This window comes from Hipposideros armiger, unplaced genomic scaffold, assembly GCF_001890085.2.
Source record: "Hipposideros armiger isolate ML-2016 unplaced genomic scaffold, ASM189008v1 scaffold_118, whole genome shotgun sequence".
NCBI classification, from domain to species: domain Eukaryota; kingdom Metazoa; phylum Chordata; class Mammalia; order Chiroptera; family Hipposideridae; genus Hipposideros; species Hipposideros armiger.
Genome location: NW_017731468.1, coordinates 3,372,529 through 3,397,513, shown reverse-complemented (window position 1 = coordinate 3,397,513; position 24,985 = coordinate 3,372,529). Strand labels below are relative to the sequence as shown.

The 24,985-nt window shown below is 41.4% G+C and overlaps 1 protein-coding gene across 14 annotated transcripts in view; it reads right to left on the bottom strand.

The window, feature by feature from the left end:
• Positions 1–24,985, bottom strand: part of SLC8A1 (solute carrier family 8 member A1) — a 387,692-nt gene that overhangs the window by 9,689 nt on the left and 353,018 nt on the right. For all 14 annotated transcript variants that reach the window (XM_019647930.1, XM_019647925.1, XM_019647927.1 and 11 more), the window contains one exon: positions 20,815–21,090. In XM_019647930.1, coding sequence (XP_019503475.1) covers positions 20,815–21,090 — 276 coding nt within the window. The remainder of the gene's footprint in view (positions 1–20,814; positions 21,091–24,985) is intronic.

Below are 24,985 nucleotides of genomic sequence, written 5' to 3'. Positions count from 1 at the left end.
ACTTCCAAATGAAGTTTAAGAGATCAGGGAATTATGAATGTTTGATTGATTAATGACCAGTTAGGAGAAGGGTTGTAAAAACTGAAAAAGGGAAAAACACTTAAAATTTCTGCCCATAAAAGTTGTCCCTGAAGAAAGTAAAAAAGAAATGGAGACAGTGACATGACCTATTTTCAGAAAATAAGAAAACAGAGGTAAGTAAAAAAGCTCACGAGGACTCATGTTGGCAGAACAGAACCCCTGCATCTACTCATTTTTTACCCCTCAGTTGCAAATCAGAATCACGAGGGCAACTTTTGAAAAATACCAAATTGCTAGACCCACCCCAAGTTTCTGCAATGTGGCCTGGGCACTGGTGTTTTTTTTTTTTTCTTTTTTTCTTTTTTTTTAAAGATTTTATTGGGGAATTGGGGGAGGGGAACAGAGTTGGGGAATCAGAGGAAGGAGAACAGACAAGTTGCTGTTGTTTTGTTCTTCAGTCTAGTTGTGGAGGATGTTGCTTCACTGGCCCAAGTTGGCACCATCATTGCGCTCTTCCCAGGCGAGACAGATTAGTCACCGGCCTCTGGACGGCCGCTCACAGCGGCTGCTGGCCGCTCATGCTGGCTGACGGCTACACATGGTAGCTTATGGCAGCCCACTGCATCAGGGGACTGCAGCCTGCACCGTCCCCGGTGACCCACGGCAGCCCAGCTCCAGGTTGAGCTGTTGTTCAGCATCTTAGCTGCAGAGGGCAGTGTCACTGGCCCTCATATGTGGGATCCGAACCGGGGCCCTCCTGCATCCCAAGCCAGTTCTTAACCAACGCGCCACTCAGCCGGCCGGCACTGGTGTTTTTTAAAGCTCCCCCAACCAGACTGAGGCCCACTAACGAACCACACATAGCCCTCATTTCATTATCTGTGTAAGGACAATGGCATCTCCCTCAGATTAGCTGAGATAATGCATGGGATAGCTCTGATATGTAGATCAACAAAAGACCATTCTTGCTATCAAATAACAAATTATTTTTCATTTTGATGTAACTTGAATATTTGCACTTTGCAGGGTTTCCCCCGGGACTTAGTTTTCCTGTTGTAGGTCTTAAATCCTGGTATTTTAAATTCAAAGGAAGATTAATTAAAAGAGAAAAATAATAGGGGGTTATTTTTCAGGGAACACAAGGCAGAGAAGAGAATGAGCACAAACCAACAGTGCTATCGGATCTGCCTTTGAAACTGCAATTTGATAGATGTTCTCAAACGAGAATGGTAATACTCCCCTCTAAAACACAGTCAGAATGGGATTATTTTTCAGTACTATGTTCATGAACGCGGAAGAGAGGATCTAGGGTTTCCCTTCCTTATTCAAACTCCAAACTTCATGGGGTTTGCTAAAATTTTCTAAAACCCTTGATTCTAATTCTTTGATGTCAACAAAAACATTTTGAGCCTTTCAAAGAACTCGGATGGTTTATCTGAGATGGGGCTTATCCTATTCAATTGCTGGATCATTATTCCCCCCTCCCACTCTTGGTCGAGAAAGAACCCGAACCCAGCTAGCTGGGCGTGGAGCAAAAAAGCACTGCTCCGACCTGGGTGTCGCTTGAGACCTGGATTACCATGGTTCTGGAGAGGAACGGGTTCTTTATGATGGGGCAGGGTTGGAACCTTCACTTTGGGAGTCCTGTTTGTTTACACCCCCTGCTCCGCAAAGGCTTATGCAAATTACAGTGGTGAAAGTTCCAGTGAGTGCCTGATCAGGTAAGGGGTACAAGGTTGACTGACTGACTTGAGAGACATCTCCTGGGTCTGGTCAACCTGGTGAACAGGCAGCTGGATGATGACCATGACCTTCGGCAGTTCTCAGTTGGTTCATGTGAATTAATGGTTCTGCTTGGCGTGGAGATATTTAGTCAGCCGAGGTTACTATAAGTGGCTATTTTGGTCACCTGAGTCTGTGTTACTCTGTGGGTAAACACTACTGTTAATGCAGAATGCCAGTCCTAGTTATTGTGCCCTGCATAATGTGTCTAGTTATGGTAGGAAGGAGACTAAGCTCGGAGTAGAACCTGATTCTAGTCCCACATGCCATGTACTGGCTGTGTGACCTCAGGGTGACTAACCTCTCTAAGCCTCTGATACCTCGTCTGTAAAACAGGAAAAATAAAAGTCCCCATGTAAAAGGATAAGAAGATGATTAAAAGAAGTCATACAAAAAGGCTAGCATGGTATCTGGAAATTAGTAGGTACATGATAAATGTTGCCTGTTATTATATTTCGGAATTCTTTGTCCTGATGATAAAGGAAATATTAGTGATATTAAAATCTTTCATTATGGTTTCCTTCAGCTAGGTTATTTAGGGTTAATAGACCTTATGTAGGATTATGGGAAAATGTGTTTGTGCTTGATGTCCAGAAATGATAGTGGTGATAGTTAACCTTCATGAGGCTTCCTAGGTGGAGCACTATATGTGGATTCTCATTTAGTCCACAAAACAACTGTATGAGGTAGGCACTATTATAATCCCCATTTTACAGATGAGAAAACTGAATCCCAGAGTACAGCAGTCAGTTCTTCCTTATCTGCAGGGGATACATTCCAAGACCTTCAGTGGATGCCTGAAACCATCGATAGTACTCAGCCCTACATATATACTATGATTTTTTTCTATACATCCATACCTATAATAAAACGTAAATTATAAATTAGGCACAGGAAGAGATTAACAACAATAACAAGTAATGAAATAGAATAATTGTAACAATATACTGTAATGACAGTTATGGGAATGGCTTTGGGTCACAATTAAGTAAAATAAGGGTGACTTGAACACACACAAGCACTGTGATACCATGACAGTCAATCTGATCATTAAGATGGCTCCTAAGTGACTGATGCGTGGGTAGCGTATAGAGCGTGGGCACGCGGGACAAAGGGATGATTCATATCCTGGGTGGGATGGAGCAGGATGGCATGAGATTTCATCATGATACTCAGAATGGCACTCAATTTAAAACTTATGAATTGTTTGGTTCTAGAATGTTCCTTCAAATATTTTCGGACTGTAGTTGACCATGGGTAACTGAAACCGTGGAGGCCAAAACCAGATGAAGGGGGGATTACTGTACAAGACATTTGTCCAAAGTTATATAAGCCAGTAAGAGGTAAAGCTAGGATTCAGACCAAAGGAGGGTGACCCTAGCTGGAGATTATATTCTTAACCACCAGTCCTTGGGGGTGTTGACTGTGACCTTGTGCACAAGACCATCGGGTGTTGACAAGGACTAAATAACTGAGACATCTTAAATATAAAAATGGACGATGGGTTAAAAAAAACATCCAGAAACTTCATCATGTTAAACTCTGACTGTAACTACACAATGTTAAAACAGCTGATCATTTGAAAGAAGGGATAAATTGTTCTGTATTGAAACATTAGCTTGACTCCTTTAGCAAAATATTATATGTGCATGGATCAGAATCATTAAGAAGGACTATTTTCATGGAAGACCCTTCATTCTTTTAGAACAATATTAGAGATCATTGACTGATAAAGTAATTTTTTTGATTCCTTAAGTTCCTGGCTTCTGGTGTTAAAATGAAAAATAAAAATAGGCTTGAATGAACCTACTTTGAAAATAACATCAAGTTTTTTGTATTTTCAGTTTTGACCCATAATTCTATTACTTTTATAATAAACCTTTATTTTAACAAATACCAAGTCCATGAGGATGAAAATTTGGTAAGGTTTTGTCAAGCAACATTTTGCTAATTTTGAAAAGGAAAAAAGGAAAGGCAGATGTGGGCCTAAAACAAATAGCTGAACTAATTGTCATTTTTCCCAAGCAAGGTGGTTTGTTATTAGATATTATACAACTGAAATTCACTTCCTGCCTCCAAAACAATCCACGGCTGCCCTCACAAAATGGTGTCTTTCAGCTTTTTTCTCTTTCCTTCCCAATAATCTACCTCTTTCTCTCTTAAACCTCCTTGCCTGGTTCTTTCTCGTAAGCTTTGTTCTGTTTCTGGAACTTACATCTCCCATCTCCATCTCAAACCCTCTCTCTCCTTTTCTCAAGTCCAGCATTAGAAATGGTAAAGCCAATGGTGCCCCAAGTCTTGCTAGAGCTAGAGATAGCTGAGAAGGAGGTGATAGAAAAACCTGAAGGAAAAATAAAACAGAAACCCTCACTCTCACCTCCAGGTAGCCTTAGTGAGTACAAAGGACTCTAATGGTGTGATTCTAAGACCATGGATCTAGACAGTACACTGAAGACACCCAATGTGTGCCTTTCCCTGTGATATTGACCCAGTTATGTTCACCACACAGACATTCTTTTTTGAAGGGATTGCTTTGTGTATTGTAAGTTTGGGTAAACATGAACACTATTAAAAGTAGGCAAATGGAGGAGGCAAGTATGCAAACACAAAATTTCACTGCATACAACTTCAACCCAGCACTGGGGGCAGCAGATAACAGGTGAGGACAGGTGAGACTTGAGGGGATTCTGGAAAGTTATGATAATTCTCCCATTTCTATTCCCACCTTGCCTTGACTTGGTATATAACTTTTCCCATTAGCTCATTACTATGGATTACTCAGATGGTGCAAAAAATCATATGTGTCTATCAAAAGTCTTAAAAATCTGCAAAATCTTTAGTCTAGCAATTCTACTTCTGGAGACTGAGAAGTGATTATACCCATGTGAAAGTTTATGTACGGGATGGTCAAGGCAGAGGTTTAATGTTAGAGGAAAATTAGAAACAAACTGTTCATCATTTTTAGTAAAATAACTTACAACTTTATATAACAATATCGTGCAACCCTTAAAATCATGATGTAAGGGACGTTAACAAAGAAAATGTTCATGACATACTGCTAAGTGAAAAATAAGTTTGTAATTATGCCTAACTTGAGTCCATTAAAATGTGTGGGTAAATGTTGGATATGTCTTTGTAGACACTTTTTTGTGCAATTTATTTAAATGTCCTAGGATTTAAAAATTTTAAAGATAAATACAAGAATGCAAATGGATGGCAGGATTGCATGATTTTTTCTTTTTTACTCTTTGCTTATTACAAATAGAATGTTTACAAAGAGAATTTTATTCTCTTATTTACAAAGAGAATGTATCATTTATGACTTGTGTTAATAAAAGGCTAATAAATATATGTTTAAAAAATAGTAACCTGAAACTAATAAAAAAAATTGAAAAAAACAAAAACAAAAAAAAAGATGTTACCATTAGGGGAAACTGGATGAAGAGTACACAGAAACTCTTTGTACTACTTTTTAAACTTCCTGTGAATCAATAAGTATTTCAAAATAAAACAATAAGAAAAAGAAAAAAATAGTATTATGTAAATAACAGGATCTGTCTGAGAAGGGATGGAAGGTTAATTTTCAGCCTTTTCTGGTTCTTTGAGTAGTCACATCTATGGTAGCTGGATGACTAGATGGAAGGCATCGTACACACTATATGCAGAGCAGGTATGTTTCAAATGGTGTAGAGGGTTAGAGATGTAGAGGCCATTTCCTGGCCATCAGGGGCTGGTCTAGAGTCCAGAGTCAGGAAGATGCCTGAGACAGGCCATAAAGCAGAACAAGAATCGTAAAAAACAAACTCCACCCACTATAAAAGTTTTCCCAGGACTGGCTGTGAGGGAAGATGTGCGTATCTCTTAGTTTCCTTCTAGTCTTTCCTGTCACACAATGATGGACTGTAGAGGAGAGCCAAAATCCTCCCTTAGCTTTCTATTTTGTGTTACAGGTATGTTATATTTTATTTACTAACAGTATGGTTTATTGACTTCAACCCACAAAACTGCTTTGCATATTCGCTTAACTTGACAAATACTTTTTACAAGCTTGTTAACATTGTTGTGCCCTTGAGATGTCTAGGAAGGGATGTAACACCCAAGTCTTGCATCATTTGTACTTGGGCTCTTACCAGAGATGCAATTTGTAACGCAAAGACCAGAAAAGAAGGTGTAAGGCTCTATCCAAGCTTTTAAGACTATGTGATGAGGCTGAGTTCTAAGGCCAAGTTCTGTCCTTGTCTCTCTCACCTAGCACAACTTTTAGTAGATACTTAATAAATGTTTTATGTTTTTACCGAACATCTTACAATTTTTAGAGCACTGCCATAGATGTTATCCTATACATTGGCTCTTTCTGACACTTCTGAAATAAAAAATACCATAAGCCCTATTTTTTCAGGGGAGGAAACTGAAGCTCCCTAGGGGTCAAATGGAAGTGAGTGCAAGGGTGAGATTATAATCCACACTCTGTAATTCCTGGTGCCCAGGTCCTTATGCTGCAGGCTCATTTCCAGGTCCTTCATCAAATCCGGTTCTTGCCAGATATTACCCCATGATTTGAATCTAGGTTGCCTAACTCTAGATTGCCGAATCCCAGGGCTGCTGTGGATATCATAGAGATAAATTATACAAATGTACTCTTTAAACAATGAAGTTACTGTTGAAACACTTTCTGTGTTAAATGCAAATATTCTGCCCTTATGAAATCATCATTAATCACTAATGCTTTAATGTGGATCATTTGTTGAATATTACGAAGTCATAACTAACCAAGAATACTTAGATTGGGAGGAGAAGGGGTGTTGGGGAGGAAACCCCATGGCACTTGGGTACTAGCTGGTAAGAACTGATACAGTAGGGGGGGGCGATACCAGAGTCCCAGCGGCCAGAGAAGGGAAACACCAAGTACAGGAAGTCCTCACTCATCGATAGCTTCTCGGGACTTTGGCAAAACAACGTATTAACAAAACGAATTTTGCCATAGGCTAACTGATATAAATAAGAATTAAGTTCTTGAGGCATCTCATCAACATTATAACAAAATGGCATTGAATGAAAGGGGATTATTCAAGGACCTGCTGCCATCCAAAGGCATTATTATTTGAAATGGGAGTCTAAGAAAAAGTCACACTTCTTCGTAGTTTCTAAGACTAGAGCTGCCTGGGTAAGTCTGCAGGGGGAGAACCAGAGGTCTAAGTGATCAGGTAATTTGCCAAAGATTGGTTGTACAAGTGGCCATGGCACCCTAATAAAATACCCCTCCTTGCATACACTATTCCATGATTCCGTGATCCTGTTTTACTCAAAAAATGTTCCTCCTCATTGCTACCTGAAACTTTGTCTATTTTTTGTTAAGTACCTGTTCCTTCCACTGGAGGGTGAACTTCATGGGATTAAACATAAAATGTCATGTTTATCCCTCCACCTTACTGTGTAGAACAGGGCCTAGTACGTAGTAGGTGCTCATGAAATATTTGTAGAATGACTGAATGAAAACAAATACAGAATGGCTCTTAAGCCTATGCTGTGCCAGTGTATCATACTGCTTCCTTTGTTTTAATTTAAAAAAATGGTATTAATCTCCTTTTTAGTGCCTAAGGACTACTATAGAGGGAAGATCAGTTGAATACTTGATGATCACGAATGTCACATTGCCTCAGAACCTCAAGTTTGGGCTTCCTAGTTAGAGGTCGGCATCATCTGTCAGAATAGTGTTTTTCATTCTGAATATTGCTTGACACTAATATTCTGTAGGCTCAACTCAGGTATAGCAGACAGGGCTTAATTGTTATTCTTAGAACAAGAATACTTGACACAGCAGAAGTCACTGATGTCAGGTTTTTCCCTTTTCTTCCTCATTGTGAAACTCCGGAAGTGCAGACAGAAGGGTGGCCGCCGCTGGAGCCATTTTTACTGCAGCCTCACAGAATGCCGACTCCCTCAGAGCAGCCCGAGCTGAGGACCTCCATTTTGGCCAGTGGGTTAGTGTAGGAGCTTGGGTTTGCCACATTGCAGCCATCTGAAGCATCACCAGGCATAGATCCTTCAGAGAAGGGCATTTTCATGATCCTTTTGCACATTTATTGTTATTTGTTGGTTTGCAACTATAATCCAGGAATGAAAAGGTATAATTAGTCCTCTGTTGAGCCCATTTGTGGACTCCTGTCGGGGTCATTTGAGTTCAGAACTAGTCGGCAAGTCCAGCTTGTTGTCTCAAGCCACGATTTTTTACAGTGATTACCTAATAATAGCTTGTAATTTATGGAGGGCCATGCCACAAAGCCTCCTGGGTTCCAGAGGGCATGGGTTGATGTGTGTGTTAGGGGGGCGTGGAGGAGTGTGTGTGTGGGGTGCCAATACAACACATAATTTCCTGATTGTAAATAACAGAACCAAAAATAAGCTATTTTCTCCTTGTGCACAAAAGATAAGATTTACAGGTGCTGAGCTAAACAAACATTATCCAATGTGGTCACCAGTAGATTTAGCATTTCTGGACCATGTGCCTGAAAAGGTGGCTGAATAATGTTAAGGCATTTTATAGATTGAAATCCTTTTCTGGAATACAGCAGAGTATAAACAAGTAATATATAGCTTATGTTTCATTCTTGGGAAACGGCAGGATATGAGGTCTGTGTGCTGAGGAATCATGACGGCATTCCAGCTGGCATGGGCATAAATGCCAAGCGCCATGATTTCATGTCTATAATGTGCACCACCCCCAGCAGATATTGCAATTCTTTTAGAGTCACATGCAAAATTTGCCTTTCAAATGGAGTTAGCATTTTTATTTGTCTTTTCTTCTAAAAATACCAATAGGCCTTAAATTCATTTTGTGTTTCACGTGGTGCCCATGACATAGCAATTACGTTAGGCTCTTGTTGTTTTTTAATAGCTCACTTTTTTTTTTCTTTTGAATTAAGCAACCATGTTTCATTCTTCGTGCAGGCTGATCGGTGCATGTGGCCTCTGTTCCATGGGCCTTGGGCTCTACTCTCTTCCTAATGGTTTCCATGGATGTGTGTTGATCTTGGGGCCAGCAACCAGCCACTACAGGGTGACATGTGGGGCCAAGCTGAATTTATGAGAGTCGTCTCCTTAGCCCTGTGTTATGATCAACTAATTGAATTGGCCAAGGGCATTTAGCATTTATGTATCATTAAACACCGGGTGTTACCCCAAGATTCACAGCACCGTTGTACAATATATCCCCCAGCAATTCCTACTCTGTGAGCCAAAGTTACTGTTGGGGGAGAATAGTGGGATTGTTTTAAAAGGTGTACAAATCCATATATGCACAAAGCAATGAATACTGAAAATATCTCCCTTGCAGTTTGCAAATGTCTATAGAGGTTTTGTAATGAACACAATAAAAATTAATTTAAAATCTTACAAAATCCATGGTAAATCCCTAATATTATGTGTTATTAGAGTAAGTACAATTACTATCATGTAGACAGTCCATGACACTTGTATATTAAAATTGGTCTTGGTGAAAAATTGAGAAAAGACGAATCTGTAGAGTCAGAAGGTACATTAGTGGGTTCCTGGGCTGAGGGTGGAGGTGGAGGTTACGGGTTAGTGGCCAAGAAGGGTCTTATTGGGGTGATGAAATGTTCTAATACTGGATTAAGTTGTGGTGCCGCAACACAGTACGCTTAGTAAATAAAGAAAATCACTGAGTTTTATTCTTCAGATGGGTTAATTTTATGGTAAGTTGTACCTCAAGAAAGTTGTTAAAAATACAGGCTCAGGCCTGAATTTGAAAGAAGAAATTTTTCATGTTAATTACTGAATTTTTAAATGTGAAAAGGGAGAAATGAAAGCCATTCCTTTGACTTTTACAAGTCACTTTTTAGAGACCCACACTGTGGTTAATCCCATTGGGGCAAAAAGGCCTAACGCATTCGCTACACTTGTTGCTTGCTCCCTTTGGAATACACCTTGACACTGAAAAGAAAGGGAAAATTTACACTCATTCACTTCACACATAACACCAACTCTCCAAACACCACACACACACACACACACACTTGTACACACGACATTTCTGCCAATGGCCTTGCTTTGGCTGACCTAGAGTATATAAGAAGACCCAGACAGAGACAAGGATGAAATATTTTTAGTTTCCCTTCTCTCACACTGACTTTTGTGGGACTGAGGGCAAGTAGCTGATGTGGGTATTGGGGCACTGATCCTATGACTCTGGAGAGCTTCATGACACATGCGGCGGACCCCTGTTCCCCGGACCACCTCCTGGTAGACTGACGTCATTGATATCATCCTGGTCTCCTCCAGCCTTGTGCTCAATTCCAGGGCCCATGTATTGTAGTATGGCCCATTGAGAAAATAAATCAAGGTGTGTAACTGGCAACAAAAAAACCTTAGAAGTATGGAATACAAGCTCTTCTATTGAGCAGAAAGAATAAAGTGTGTGAATAGTTTCAAAATGGATCTTTCCCAGGTTTTTACAAAATGCTTTGGACCTGCTGCATACTTTCTATACCCCAGTGTTTTAAAAAAATTTTTAGGATAATAGGCAGTTCTTAGACCATGTATGGACCAAATCTTGTGAAATCTGGGGTCTAGCTTTCCTTTGTTTCACTCTGTCCTTATAAATTTTTGCTTTTGTAGGCTTCCTACAACTCTGATGATGTCACATACTCATGGGAGAGTGTGCTGGAGTGTTTTACATCCAGACAGCTCCTCACTGGTGTGAGGTTCAGATAAGGTCCCTTGGAAAGCCATGTAAGTGATTGTGGCTGTCTAGTGCGGCTCCTCTGGCCACGTCCCTCAGTGGCTTTGCCTCCTGGCCTGACTACAGATCACAGGGCCCATGTTCAGCAGTCCTGGCATTTCTTGGTGGCAAAATCAAAACCAAAAACAAAACCTGAATGCTGAGTATATCTGGAAACAAAATATATGCGTTCTTTAGGGTCCTCTCGGGGGGACTGACACCACAGACATTGGGGAATCTTAACTCAGAGGAAAGCCATTTTGTTTTCACTTCCATTTAAGTTGATGTGAAATGTTAATCATCCAATGAGATACATACACACAGTGGAGCAATTGCACTTCCTCTTCGACTTGTGTTGTCTGAGTTGAAATGTCAATGTTCAGAGGATAAAGCTCATCGAGAGTCAGTGAAATTGCAGGAAACAGGAATACATTTGGGGATGTCCACCTCACCGGAATTTTTAACATAGGATAATAATGAAGACAGTCTGGGAATTTTCTCTTTCTTTTTTTTTTCTTTTTTAAATTGCTGCAAGATAGCAGAGCTAAATACCCCGGAAGGCCTAAACCCATTTATCAGTATGTTGAAGTGGAAGGGGAAAGAGATCTAACACTTCTGTTTTGAGTGTCAACTATATTCCTGGCCCTGCACTGAGTGATTTATAAAAGCGCTCTCCTGTGACACCCTCCTTACAACTCTGTGACACAGATTTTCATGTCCCCATTAATCAGGTTAAGGAACTAAGGCTGAGAGGAGTTAAGCAATTTGCCTCTGGGGTGTCAAACATCTAGTAAGCGGGGTGGGTAGGTTTGAACTTAGGTCTCCCGGACTCTAAAGCTCATGTTCTTCATGCTGTCTTATGCATATTCATTAAGAGAAGATTTTGTGTAACTTTTCCGAGGCGGAGGGTTTAACCACTTAATCTGTGAGCCCAGCAATGAGAACACCAAAGCTGTCTGAAGTGGGATGAGTGGAGAGCAAATGCTGGAATCAATCTGATTTCCTGCTGCTCTCCAGGGAAGAGTGTTTGTTTTGGGTGGGGTGCTGCTATGTTCCCTTCTGAATCCATCTCAGTGGTTAAGGAAGGGATGGACTGCTTGTGTGCACTGACGGCTGCCTTGGACAGTAACCTCCAGCAATGACTCCCAGACTCCTGTTCCTTTGGCTCGGGGACCTAAAAAATGGGAACATGATTTCCAAAGGTTCCAGTAAATCTTTGCTAAACATGCCGGCAGGGAGCATGTCCCCTGTATTCCCTTTCTGGGTCCCGCTGACCCCAGTGTCTGGGTAGCCATGTCTAGGCCCCGAATGACCAAATCTCCTTTTGTGGTCACGCCCATTAGCGACACATGGCTGTGCTGGAGAGGGTCATCTTCATAATCTATTTTTTGCCAACTAGGTCAGAGCTGAACACGTTTAAAAGAGTTTCTAGTTGTCTTAGTGTTTAAAATTTTACACGTAGGAAATGCTAAGAGTTTATGGGTATAGAAATAGGTCTTTATTCATTTCTGATTTTTTTTTTGAGGCATGGACTTTATTAGCTGTTTTCCATAACAAAGGGAATAATAATAGTGTCTGACCTTAAGGAGCTTGAATATAATCCCACTATGGCATGCTTTAAAAGGGGAAAACACTAAAATTGAGGCAAAAAGAAAAATGAGCAATTTCTTAAAAATCTGTAAGCTGAATGGGAAAGACTGTATACAACGCTTATTTTAAAAATAAATCCAAGGTGGCATGATAGAGTGGCTAAGTACTAGATTATAAGAAAGATAATACGAATTCCAAAATTTACCATCAATATGAACTTGGACTGAATATGGGCAGATCATGTACTCTTTATGAACCTTAACGTCCTCACGTAACTGAGGATACTGGTGCTCAATCTCCTATATGCTATAAAGTGGCCTTTCGACAGGTCACTATATATATATATATATCCATGGATGTGGTACTCTGTACGTCACCAGAGGTATCATTTAGATTACGGTGACCCCTTGAGGTTGCAGTATATAACCTACCCAACCATCCAAGTTACTTTAAGAAATAAAATTACAGTGAGAAAAAGAGCAGCAGGATGTAATAAAGTGTAATTAATGTACTTGTTACAAAAGTATACTATAGAATATCTTAGTTTTCTGAATAATCAGAAGTCAGGAAATTAAAAAGTGAAAAATGTAAACCATCAATAGCTAATAATTTTTTTGTTACAAAAACAAATAAGTGTTTTCTAGCACACTGACAAAAAGACAGTCTCATTTTCAAAAGAAGAATCTAAAGGGCAAAAAAACAATAAATGTTAGGAGGAGGCAAAATCACTTCATATCACTTAATGATATCACCTAAATAAGATAATGGATCATGTATATATAGTGCTTATGCCTTGGCATACAGTGGAGCTCTGTGGTGTATGTTAAAGGTTTCTTTCTCTGCTCACAAAACATTTCCCATTCATTCTCATTTTGTCATGGTTTCTATTCCTTTTTGACCTTTGGAGAGTTGATCTCAGTGTAAATAAGGATCATTATTTTGTGCATATTATACCAGTTGTCAGTTGATAAAGTGCTCTGAGAGCCATATTACTAATCCTCTCATTTATTCTATTTAAATGGCCATGTATTATTCTGCCTAGTATACAGGAAAGAAAACAAAGGCTCAGAGAGGAAAGAAGTTGATTCCAGATACACAGTGAATAATGGTTAGAACTCTGGTTTCCTAAATTTAGTTCTAAAGCTCTTGTCACTGTACCCCCTTGGTGCATATTCATGAATGCTGCACTATGAGAACAAAGTAAACAGCTAGTGTAACTAGTTGTATATAAAATTCTTCCTATGGTATTCAGAAGTTTGGAAGCCATGTAATTTACAAATGACATGCATTTTCTCTAAAACAAAGTTTTATTTTTAAAAAGTTTCTAGGGCTGGCTGAGTGGCTTGTTGGTTAAGGGTTGGCTTGGGAGTGCAAGCTCTGAGCAGCAGGGCTGCCGGTTCGGATCCCTCATGGGCCAGTGACGCTGCGCCCTCTACAGCTAAGATGGTGAACAACAGCTCGACCTGGAGCTGGGCTGCTGTGAGTCACTAGCGATGGCATAGGCTGCAGTGGGGCTGCAGTGGGCTACCGTAAGCTACCGTGAGTGGTCGGCAGCCAGCGTGAGCTGCTGTGAGCTGCCGTGAGCGGCTGTCCAATGGCTGGCGACTGATCTGCCTCAGCCGGAAAGAGTGCAATGATCACAATACCAACATGGGCCAATGAAGCGATGCCCTCCACAACTAGACTGAAGAACAAAAGGACAGCAACTTGTCTGTTCCCCTTCCCCTATTCCCCAATGCTGTTCCCTCCCCCAATTCCCCAATAAAATCTTTAAAAAGAAAAAAAAGTTTCTATATGCAAAATGGGGGAAAAAAAACCCCTATAATTGTCTATTTCCTTACCATTCATGCCTTAAAATCTCTAGAGTGAAATAATTCCTACTTGACAGAATTCAAAAGATATTCAAAACACTCCAAGCAAACAGAAAAATCTGACAATGCCACAGGCTAAGGGCTGGCTTAGAATACCCAATTTTTAAATGCTTCTGGCTCCGGGAGTAAACAATTGATAAAGAGGGGTGTATGCTGTCTTCAGCACAAGCTCAATCGAGATGTATGGAGAAAGACGAAGGCAGGACGAGTGAGGTAAAAATATTCCCAATTCATCATCATCTAAGAGTTTTCTGTGCAATTAAGGAAGGATTCTTACTTCTGTTTGAATCCAATAGGAGCATGAAATGAAAGTTCACATGTGAGATCTGGTATAGAAGTGGGTATGTCTTCACTCAAAATACCCAGGTTTTACCCAAGAAAATTAAATAATTGTTAGCTAAAAGAATGTGCCATTATAGGTGGTCCTTAGTACAAAAACGGCTGAGTTCCAAATGTTCCTTTTTACATTTTTTTCTCTTGAATTCTGAAACTGTTATTCCATAGAAGCAACGTGATATAACATAGTTATGAACCCATGCCAGGCTATTTCAAAATGTCTATTGAGCACTCCATAGAGTATACCTAAAGTTTTAAAAGTACTGGCCTGAGTTCTGAGTCTTGGAAGTGGGGATTATGGCAGAGAAAAGAATGAAGGCAAAAAATAATAATAATACCTTGCTCCTCATCACAGTTCCCACCAGAGCCAAAATTATGCAAAAGGAAAAATGTTCCTGTTCTGAGATTCTTAGTGTTCTTAAGTTACCTTTGCCCTTTCTTATGTCCACAACCTACTCAGATATATTCTGTTTCTCAAAAATAAGCCACACTATAGAATCATCTACTGTTTATCTCTCTCAGTCATAACTTTAATTCTTATCTCTAGAAGGTGTTAGGAAGAGTGCAGCCTAACAACTCATACTAATGTGTAAATGACTGATTTGTACATTCATTTATATGCACGACATATGCATACATACACACCAACACATACACACACAATTTCATCACTTATGTGTTAGCTAGGCATCATTTTAGGAGCCAGGGATATAATAGAAAAAAGAAAGCCACATTTCTGCTCCCATGAGGCTTACATTTCCATTAGGAGAGTTAGATAATAATAACATTAAAAAATAAATAAACCAAAAAAATCCAGAAAGTAATAAATACAGAAAATAGGTTGATATTTTATAATACAGAAGAGCTGGATGAGCACTTCACTTTATGTGGTTAAAGAAAGATGTTGGGAGCTGGCTGGGATCAGCCAGGGACGCTGAGGCTTTAGGTTGGCAAGCTTGGGTCTCCAGGTAGATACAGGCCTGGGGTGAGCAGCTTTGGAGCAGTTTGGTGGGGACCTTTGGGACAGTGCTTCTGCCTTAAACCGCTTCCACACAATGCAAGTGCGAAGAGTAAAGACCCCAGCTTGCTGATAGAAAAAGCTTATGGACAAAGGGACTCAGCTGCTCATGGACTATGGATTTGCAGTTTCGATATGCATCAGCACTCTGGGACTTTCCACCATGGGCCTGCTTTACATGCTTGGGACTTTCTACTGTGGACTTGTTGGCAGTTTCTATTTGCCTCAGTTTAACCTTGCCTGGCTATATCATTGGTTTATATTGAGTATAACATAGCTTGTTGCTGAGGAGAAATTGTTTCTCCTCAGCCCATAGGTTTTAGCTTTAGGGAATCGCTCCCTAGAATAAGGAAATCGCTTCCCCTTAAGAATCTTGTATGCCCAATAAACGAGGTCTTAGTCTGTTACCAGCAGGCTGAGGCCCTCCTGTCCCCAGCTTTTGTCTCTATTCTCTTTGTTTCTCGTCTCCCACCCAGTTCTCTCAGGTACCCTTTCGGTGAGCTCCTGTCTGATGAGTCAGGAGAGCCTGGTGAGCGAGCTGGTCTCGTTCAGAAAGGTCTCTTTGAATAAGTGACATTTAAGATGAGACAGAATTAAGACAAAGAGCCAGTTGTGTGTAAATGAAGGGAAAGAGCATTTTAGAAAGCTAGTGCAACCCAGAGAAAGGAATGAACTTGGTGCATGGAGGACAGTGAAAAGGCCAGTGGGCAAGGAGGAAAACAATGGAAAGGCAGCAGGGGGCCACATCACATAGGTCTCTGTGAGCCAGAGTGGTGCCTTTTCAAGTTTGTCCTAAGTGAAACACGAAGCGGTTGGAAGACTGTAAGCAGAAATGTGGTCTGATTATATCTTAAACCAATCTACAACAGGAGGGTGAAGACAGAGAGGAGTCTACTGAGTCTGAGTAGGGGTCTGAGTGAGACAGAACTGCTGCCTAGACCAAGGATGGTGCTGATAGAGCAATAAGTGGATTCGATCAAGATATACTTGAGGAAAGACCCGCAGGGGTTATAAACGGATTGACTGGGATGAGAAAAAAAGGAATCAAGGACACCTGGGCAGATGACAACGCTGTTTTCCTGAGAAAGGCAAAACCTGGAAAGAATAGGTTTGGTTGAAGGATAAGGCGCTTAGGCAGTGGAAATCAACAGTCCTATTTTGGACATGGGAATCTTGAGCTGCAAATTACGCATCTAGCATCGATACGGGGAAGGCGGTTGGTATGTGAATCTAGAGCTCAGGGAAAAGTGGAGGCTGGAGATATACATCTGACAGTCATTGGCATATTATGGCATTTAAGCCATGGAGACCGATGTGATGGCTCAGGGAGTGAGTGAGCATGGACCGAGAAGAAGAGAAGAGACCCGGAGGCCAGGCTCTGGTTCACTCCAGCTGTACTCCATATTACATATTACAGAAAAAAAAATGGCTGCCACACTTTTCAGAATAGTTAATAATGCAAGAGCTGTACAGAGGTGGAAAGAGGCTTTGCAGGAAGCTCCCTCTTCTCCAGACAGGTAGCTCTGAAAAAGGTGATTTGGAAAAAGAAGGCCCTCCTCTTATTAACTTGTATGGGTCTTTACGCTAGCTTATGCATACATAAGGTTGAGAGGGAGGGAAGACCTTCTCTGCCAGTAGATTCTAATGAACATTTGCTGCCAGTTGATATCAGGAAGAAGCTTTGTGTCACTTGGAAACTCAGAAAGCTCTTTTCCCCATAGAGTTGGAGTAATCTGGTAAAAAATACTTCAAATGATATATGTAGATAGGTAATCCTGCCTTGAGGCAGGGCAATTTTTCTATGCCCATCAGGCCATCCCAAGCCGAGAATCTAAGAGTCTCACCTAGAAAGAGGCAGCAACATATCAGACCTTAGCCAGGAGTCTTTCTTCTTCAGGAAAAGTTTCAAGACATAGGCCTGGAGAAGAAGCGGGGCCCCAGGACCACTGCCAATTAAACTACGAGTAAAGGGAAGGAGTTCATTTTTCTTCAGCCTGTAGCAACTGGGCTTTGTCATCTAGGAAAAACGGCATCGTTTTATTTTATTTTGTCTTGAAAAGTCAGGAGATTTTAAAACAAAGCACTGTTTGGCATCATCAGGGCTGAAGAATAAAGTAAGAAATATTCATTCAGCATCTTGTTCAATTTGCACAGCTGTTCTTAGAAAAAAAGTCTGTTTATAGAGATATGATTTTGTGAGATCACCTGTGAAGATATTGTGTGGGGAGCATGCTGCACAGTTAATACTGCAACAAATTACAGGAATTCTCCCAATAACAGAGCAAAGAAATCCGTATCCCGATGGGAAGACTTTATAGCAGTGTAGGGAAACCATTTTGACAACTAATGATTCTGTTGTATTCTCCCCAGTAGGGTTTCTTCCCTCTTGATGCCTCTCCCTGGGAACTGAGCTGGTTTTAAGTGGCAGAACAAATGACTCCTCCAAACACAAAGGTTTACTGTAATCCACAGTTCATGTTACAGAGAAAAAGGTTTTAAATTGTATGGCTGCACACTATTCAAAAACACTTATTAATACAAGAGATGCCCAGAGCCATTTTGGAAGATTATTATAGAGAAAAAAGAGCCAGTTTTAAGGTATTGAGATGAGGAGTCAGACATTTAAAAACAATGTTTTTTTTTTGAACAAGGATTTGATGTAGGAAAACCATTTTCTTTTGATCCGTTTGAAAGCAAGTGATGCATTTGCTAGAACCGACTGCTGACTTTCCTAAAAGGCAGGCTGATTTTGAATAACTGTCACGAGAGACCTAATTTCACCTTTATTATCAAATTTGCACAGATTCTCCTCAAGGGTTAAACCCATGGCCAGCAGTGTGTGCTAACTTGGGCACCATTTGCTACAATGATTTAAGCCTCAGACAAAGTGGACTCCAAAACATTGTCTTATAATAGCAACAGATAGTGCAATGGATAACCATGTTATTTAGCTCCTTTGGTTGTATTCTGGGGGTGCCAAAAATGTATACACATTTTAAGAGATGTTATCTATACTCAAGCAGTAGTTTGCCATAATCAGAAGTGTCTGGACGCTGATGGTAACCACTGTGAGCACCTCCTGTAATTGCAGAAGTCAAATGTGACTTGTATTCATCTTTTGTCATCGGTATAGATTATTACAATTTTAATACAGTTTTTTTTAAAGATTTTTATTGGGGAATTGGGGGATGGGAACAGTGCTGGGGAATTGGGGGAAGGGGAACGACAGTTGCTGTCCTTTTTGTTCTTCAGTCTAGTTGCGGAGGACGTTGCTTCACTGGCCCAAGTTGGCACCATCATTGCGCTCTTCCTGGGGGAGGCAGATCAGTTGCCAGCTTTTGGAGGGCTGCTCACGGCGGCTGCTGGCCGCTCACGCTGGCTGCTGGCCACACACGGTAGCCCATGGCAACCCACTGCAACAGGGGCTGCAGCCTACGCCATCGCTGGCGACTCAGGGCAGCCCAGCTCCAGGTTGAGCTGTTGTTCAGCATCTTAGCTGTAGAGGGCAGTGTCACTGGCCCTCATAAGTGGGATCCAAACCGGGGCCCTCTGGCGTCCCAAGCCAGCTCTTAACCAATGCACGCTACTCGGCCAGCCCTTAATACAGTTTTTTTTCCTTTCTTAAAATGTGTATACAGTTTTTGGGGGGCACCCTCTATATATGTTTTCTAAACAAAGCAACTTAAAATATGAATATTTTAAGTTTTATCTCCTGCTTGGTAAATCTCTGGTTATTGTTGGAAAAAAATTCAAAATAAAGACCAAATGTGGAAGTACTGGAACAAAGCTGGAGTTGACAGGGAGCCTGCTCTTCTCTGAGGATGAGTAATCAACTGGAAGAGTTTGCATAGCCTTGCTCACGAAGGTGGGAGTAAGAGTACTCTCTAAATCTCCTGGCTCCTCCATCAGCTCAGGTGGGCACCAAAACCATGCCAGGTCACTTGGTCAGGACTCCCAAGGGGTCGATCAGTTGGACAACGCCCTGTGCTATGGCCGACCAGTGTAAGCATGGGAACTTCATCCCTGGTCTCTCAAAGATGACGTGTTCAGATTTATACTGGTCAGATCCTCCTAAGCTATTCAACGTAAGTAATAATCACCAAAGCTGCTATGATATCAAATTCCTTCCATGTCCCAGGTGCTGTACTAGATGAAAAAGTTACAGGCATTTTCTTCAGTCTTTACTACCATTCTGAAAGTTAAGTATGGTTATCCCAGTTTTACAAATAAAAAAACTGAGGCTCAGAGAGGTTAAGTCGCTTATCCACAGTCACCAAAATGATAAATATCTCAGTGGAGAAAAACTAGTGGATTCCAGTGAAGACATATATATGATTTAAACTTTACTTATTTTCTGATTCAAAACCAGAAGCCAGGGGTGTCAATTACGGCGCGTGTTAGAAATCACAGCATTTGTATGAGGGCTGTGGCAAGTGTGGGACGTGCAGCGTGAAGGGCACCACAGCAAGGCTGTCGTTCCCAAGTCCTGCTATTCCCCAAACCCACCGTTGATACTTGTCCTTGACCTGCTACTTGGTAGAGAATGAGAATCTTCTTGCTCAAAGTTAAGGTGTCCATCTGTCAAGATGTCAAGGAGTGCTGGGGAATAGGTCTAGGACGTGAGTTATAATATAGTAAGCTCTGGTGTTCACTAGCATCACCTGTGAGCTTAAAACATACATTTCTGGGCCCTTGCTCTAGGTCTTCTGATTCCATAGGTTGGGGATGGGTCTCAGGCATTTGGATTTTTTAAACAAGCCCCCAGATAATTTTGATGCCCATTCAAGTTTGAAAATTACCATGTCAGTGTCATGTGTGGGAGGATGATGTCTCAATCAGAAGCCTGAAAACCATAATGCGCTACAGTTGTAGTCTGGAAGAAAAACTAAACTTATAGGAATGCATGAAGGGATGTCCATGGCATGTACACGTGGCCTACTCCCTTTTGAGATGGCCTTTTCCCTGTCCTGATCAATGCCTGTTTCTTCTTCTTTACTCCCGTTAAAACTTGGGCCAAGAGAATATTGTAGCAGGTCTTCAGCATTTATCTTAGTTACCTAATGAATACAGAGTTTCATAAAAATCATCCAAACTTTACTAACTATATGCAAGACAGACATTGTGTTCCTGGAGATGATTCTGTCATTTTCTTTTATGTTTTTGAAAGTGCTAATTGTAACAAGAGGCTGATCTATAAATCTATCCATCAAATCCGTCCATGCAGGCCATGAAGTTCCCTCTGGGAAAGCTTTCCTGTCATCATGATGATACTGACCAGCTTCCTAACCTTGAAAAACACCATGACAGAGTTCTGACAGTGACATCACATATATCTTTGGGCTCTCGGCTCTCACAGGCCTGGTTTGTTATCACAGTCCTTGAACGTGTTAGGTAAGAAACGGTGGTGAGGCCAATGGGCTTTCGCTTCTGGGGGAATCGTATACGAGTGTGTTCTTTACCTGGTACTGATGTTCCAAGGGCGACGAACACTACCGCAGTCACAGAATCTTTCAGGCCAATGGTGCAGCCGAAATGGGAAGCCAGGTCTCCGATGAAAGCTGTCAGTACGCCAATCATGAGGATGGAGACGATGAAACAGGCCCAGCCGTTCCAGTACTCCGTGGGGGGAACGAAGGCAAAGAGAACCTTCCAGAACACAGTCAGGAAGTGCATCACGTAGTCGAAGCAAGAGGGCAGCTTCTCCTCCCCACACTCGTCGTCATCATCATCTTCCCCTGCAGAGAAAGGAACGAAGCACATGTCATCACAGCCCAGGCTACCGGGTCTCCCTCTCTCCCGGTCTCTGCTTCCCAGGCCCGTTATTACTCCCCTAGGAGCGACCAGGAGGCCGGGAAAGGTGGGTGAGGCTTATGGTTTTCCAAGAGTCAGTCATAACGAAACAATGAATTATTAAAGTACTGACATTACCCTCTTGCTATGGCGCATGGGTCAATGGCAAAAACTTAACCCTCCACTCAGTTCTGGTTAGATGCAATCAATGTGCTTCCCTTTCTACTGTCATATCACCTCCAGTGAGATGTGTCAACTCAGAGAAATGAAAAGAATTTCTTCGAAAAGGCTGGAAAACCCTGCACCAGGCTCAGGAGAAAAAAGCCTCTTTTAAAGAAAGCGAACTGTGACAGAGTTCTTCTACCAGGGCTCTTTTCTTCCAGGTTGGAGTTCAGCTCTGGACATTCATGGTTCTACAATCAAGTACAGGGCAGTGTTCACACAGGGCCCCCAACAGTGGCTCTAGGCCCTGCCTATTTCTCCAACTTTATCTCCTGCAACTGCTTCACACGCAGACTTCATCCTCGCCACACGGAATGATGTGCATTCTTTTCAAACCACATGTACTGTCTCCTATTTTTGTCCTTTAGAACTAAATGTAGTTGGCATGTCCCCCAATCTCTCCCTCCTTATCCTTCACCACTTTTCCTTTAAATGTCACTTCTTTTATGAAGTCTTCTCTGAACCCCTCTTGCCCTCCAGCCAGTGCTGGGAACTCCTCCTCAGAGCTTCCATAGCCCCTTAACACTTGTCACACTAGATCAGTGGTTCTCAAGGCAGCAGCATCACCAGGGCGCTTGTCAGAAATGCAGATTCCTGGCTCCACTCAATCAGAAACTGAAGGAGTGGGGGTGGGGTGGGAGGTGGCACAGCAACCTGCGTTTGAACCAGACTTATCGGTGATTCTCATGCACGAGCAATATGATAACCTGTCTCTGGATTGTGCCTGTCCACTATTCCTCTCTTCTCCAGGTAACTGTGAGCCCTTCAAGGGCAGGAATTTGTTTACTGTCCCTAGTGTTTGGTCCCATCTCCATCATGTGGAATAAGCTGGCTAAATGCTTGTTAAATGAATGGATACATGCATTAATTTCTACTACTTTATAGAACTACTTAATCACATAATATATACACATATATCATAATTTGGCCAAGTGCATGATACTGTCAATGAAAAAAGAAATGCATAAAGCTTACTATTTAAAAGAAATCAATAACAGTATTCCACAATGGAGACTTCATTTATAATGTGATATAATCCCCATTCACATATTTTAAAATTGGGATATTGAATGTCAGCTCTTCCTGACATGACAGCGAATACATATCTGGGTTTTGTGGCCACTTTGGAAAGAACTTCTCCTTGAGGACGTTGCTCACCACCCCCCAGCCCCCCAACCTTGTCACCAAGGATCTACTTTCCTGCATTCAACTAATGCAGCTGGCAGCAGGTGAGGCTGTCAGGCTTTCCAGCTGACTGCCTGACCTGAGATTGTCAACACTGAGCAAAAGCGTGGGCTCTTCGTGAGATGCTCCATGGGGAGGCCACCTGGTGCAGATGAAGATGGGGACTCTGAGAGTAGAGGAGTTCTGAGGGAAACGTGCCTCTCACAGAACATGAAAAGAGGAACATCTGGATTTGTCACCTGTCATGTTAAGGGAAGACAGAAGGGGCAATGGCCCACTCTTCAAGGAGCACACGGTCAGAAGTATTATGCAAACAAACTTGGGGGATCTGTGGAGAAAGCAGCCTCACTGTTGAGGCTTTGGAAGGTCTCCAATAAACTGTTGGGAGGAACCCCCGCAGATGAATGGGTCACCTTGGGAGACTAAACAGGCAGGAAACTGGAGTCAGGTCAGCTGATTGAAAAGGGTTTGACTCCCTGGACTGAACGAGCATTGCTGACCATGTTAAAATAATTATACAAGGAAGCCATGAGGCCGAGATGGCTCTAATGCCTTGGTAACCTATGTACGCAAACCAAAACCTAAGCCAGTCAATTCCTGTAAATATAATTGTATCTGAGAAAACAAAATTTAAGAAAAACCAATCACAAACTACCACCTAGACTTTCCTAAATAAGACAACTGCTTAAGCTACAGCCAATGAAATCATTTCCTTGTTTTGCTTCTGCGTCTGCTCTGTAAAAGTCTTTCCTTTAGCCCCTGTTGGCAGAGCGCTTCTAATCACTTTTGGTTTGACTCTGTCCAATTAGAATCTGTGTTTGCTCAAATAAACTCTTGAAGAGTTTGATGCCTCAGTTTATCTTTTAACAACCATTTTCTCATGTTGTACAGTTATTACATATTTCTACTATCACCCTTTCCTGAAAGCAGGTGCTTTTAAATAAAAGCACACGTTATGGGCTGAATTATATCTCTGCCAAATTCATATGTTGAAGCCCTAAGCCCCAGCACCTCCGCATGTGACTGTATTTGAACACAGGGCCTTTAAAGAGGCGATTAACCCTCCATCGGGCGCAACTGATCTCACAGATTCATTGCACACAAATTTTCAAATATCTAACAGTTAACTGAAGTATCGTGACTCATTGCGTCCGTATCTTCCCCCTCTACTGTAACCTATCGCCAGTTGTGTTTGTGACTTAGTACAGTAAAGACGTATTTCATAGCGGCATCTTTGTGTGCAATGAGTCTGTGAGATCAGTTGCACTTGACAGAAGGATAAGTTAAAATGAGGCTATTAGAATGGGCTCTAATCCAATATGACTGGTATCCCTATAAGAAGAGGATCCTGGGACCCACCGAGAGACAGCAGGGATGTGCACACAAAAAGGAAAGACCATGTGAAGACACTACATGAAGGTGGCCCCTTCCTTCTCCCATGTCAAGGAGAGAAGCCTCAGGAGAAACCAAACCTGCCAACACTTTGAACTTGGATGTCTATCTTCCAGAACTGTGAGAAAGTAAATTTCTATTGTTTAAGGTACCCAGTCTGTGGTGTTTTGTTATGGCAGCCCTAGCAAACTAATACAGCACCCCTTGGAAGCCTCTTATGCTGTCACATTGATACGTAAAGAACAGTGGTTTTATCCATTTCTTCTTTTTTCCTTCTTTTATATTTCTTCCCATTTCCCTTTTACCCTACACGTTAGCTTCAGGTAGAACTCACTGTCAGAGCTGCAATTGTCAGGGCTCATTTGAGGGAGCGAGGAAGAAGAAAACCACGTTAAATTTTTCTCTACTTCCTTCCTCCCCCGTTCCCCATTCCAAAGGAAGGGGGGGCCGCACAGAAAAGCCCAGAAAAGGCACTAGACTTTCCAGTTAGATTTATTTTACATCTGATGCTTTGACATTTCCATATTTGGGACATTTTATAATTTCACAGGGTATCTGATGAAAACAGTTTGGAAAACACTGAATTTTAATCAATCAACCATCGGAGCAGATTATACTGCCTCTAGCTCTACACAATTACTTAATTTGGGGTGTCTAACTCCATATTGTGAAGATGAACAAGAAAACAAATAAATGAAACTTCTCAGAAGAAATGACACATAAATCGAGAGCAGATATTATATTCATCTTCAAGATGGAAACAGTAATACCTTTCCCATGAGGGATGTGCAGGGGAATAATTAGATCACCTCTGCAAAGTGTTTGAGGATATTTCAAGATAATAATTATCATGGTAGTTATCATTATTTTCTTTCACTTATGATTGTTACTGTATTTCTCTGTCATTGTTTAATCGCTTAATCAATATGCTGGGTCCTAAGGTTCTAGGCTTTAAAAAACAAAATGGAATCCTGCCCTCTGAATTAACTTCATGATGTACAAGTGTGCAACACAAAATAAGTGTGTGTGTGTGTGTGTGTG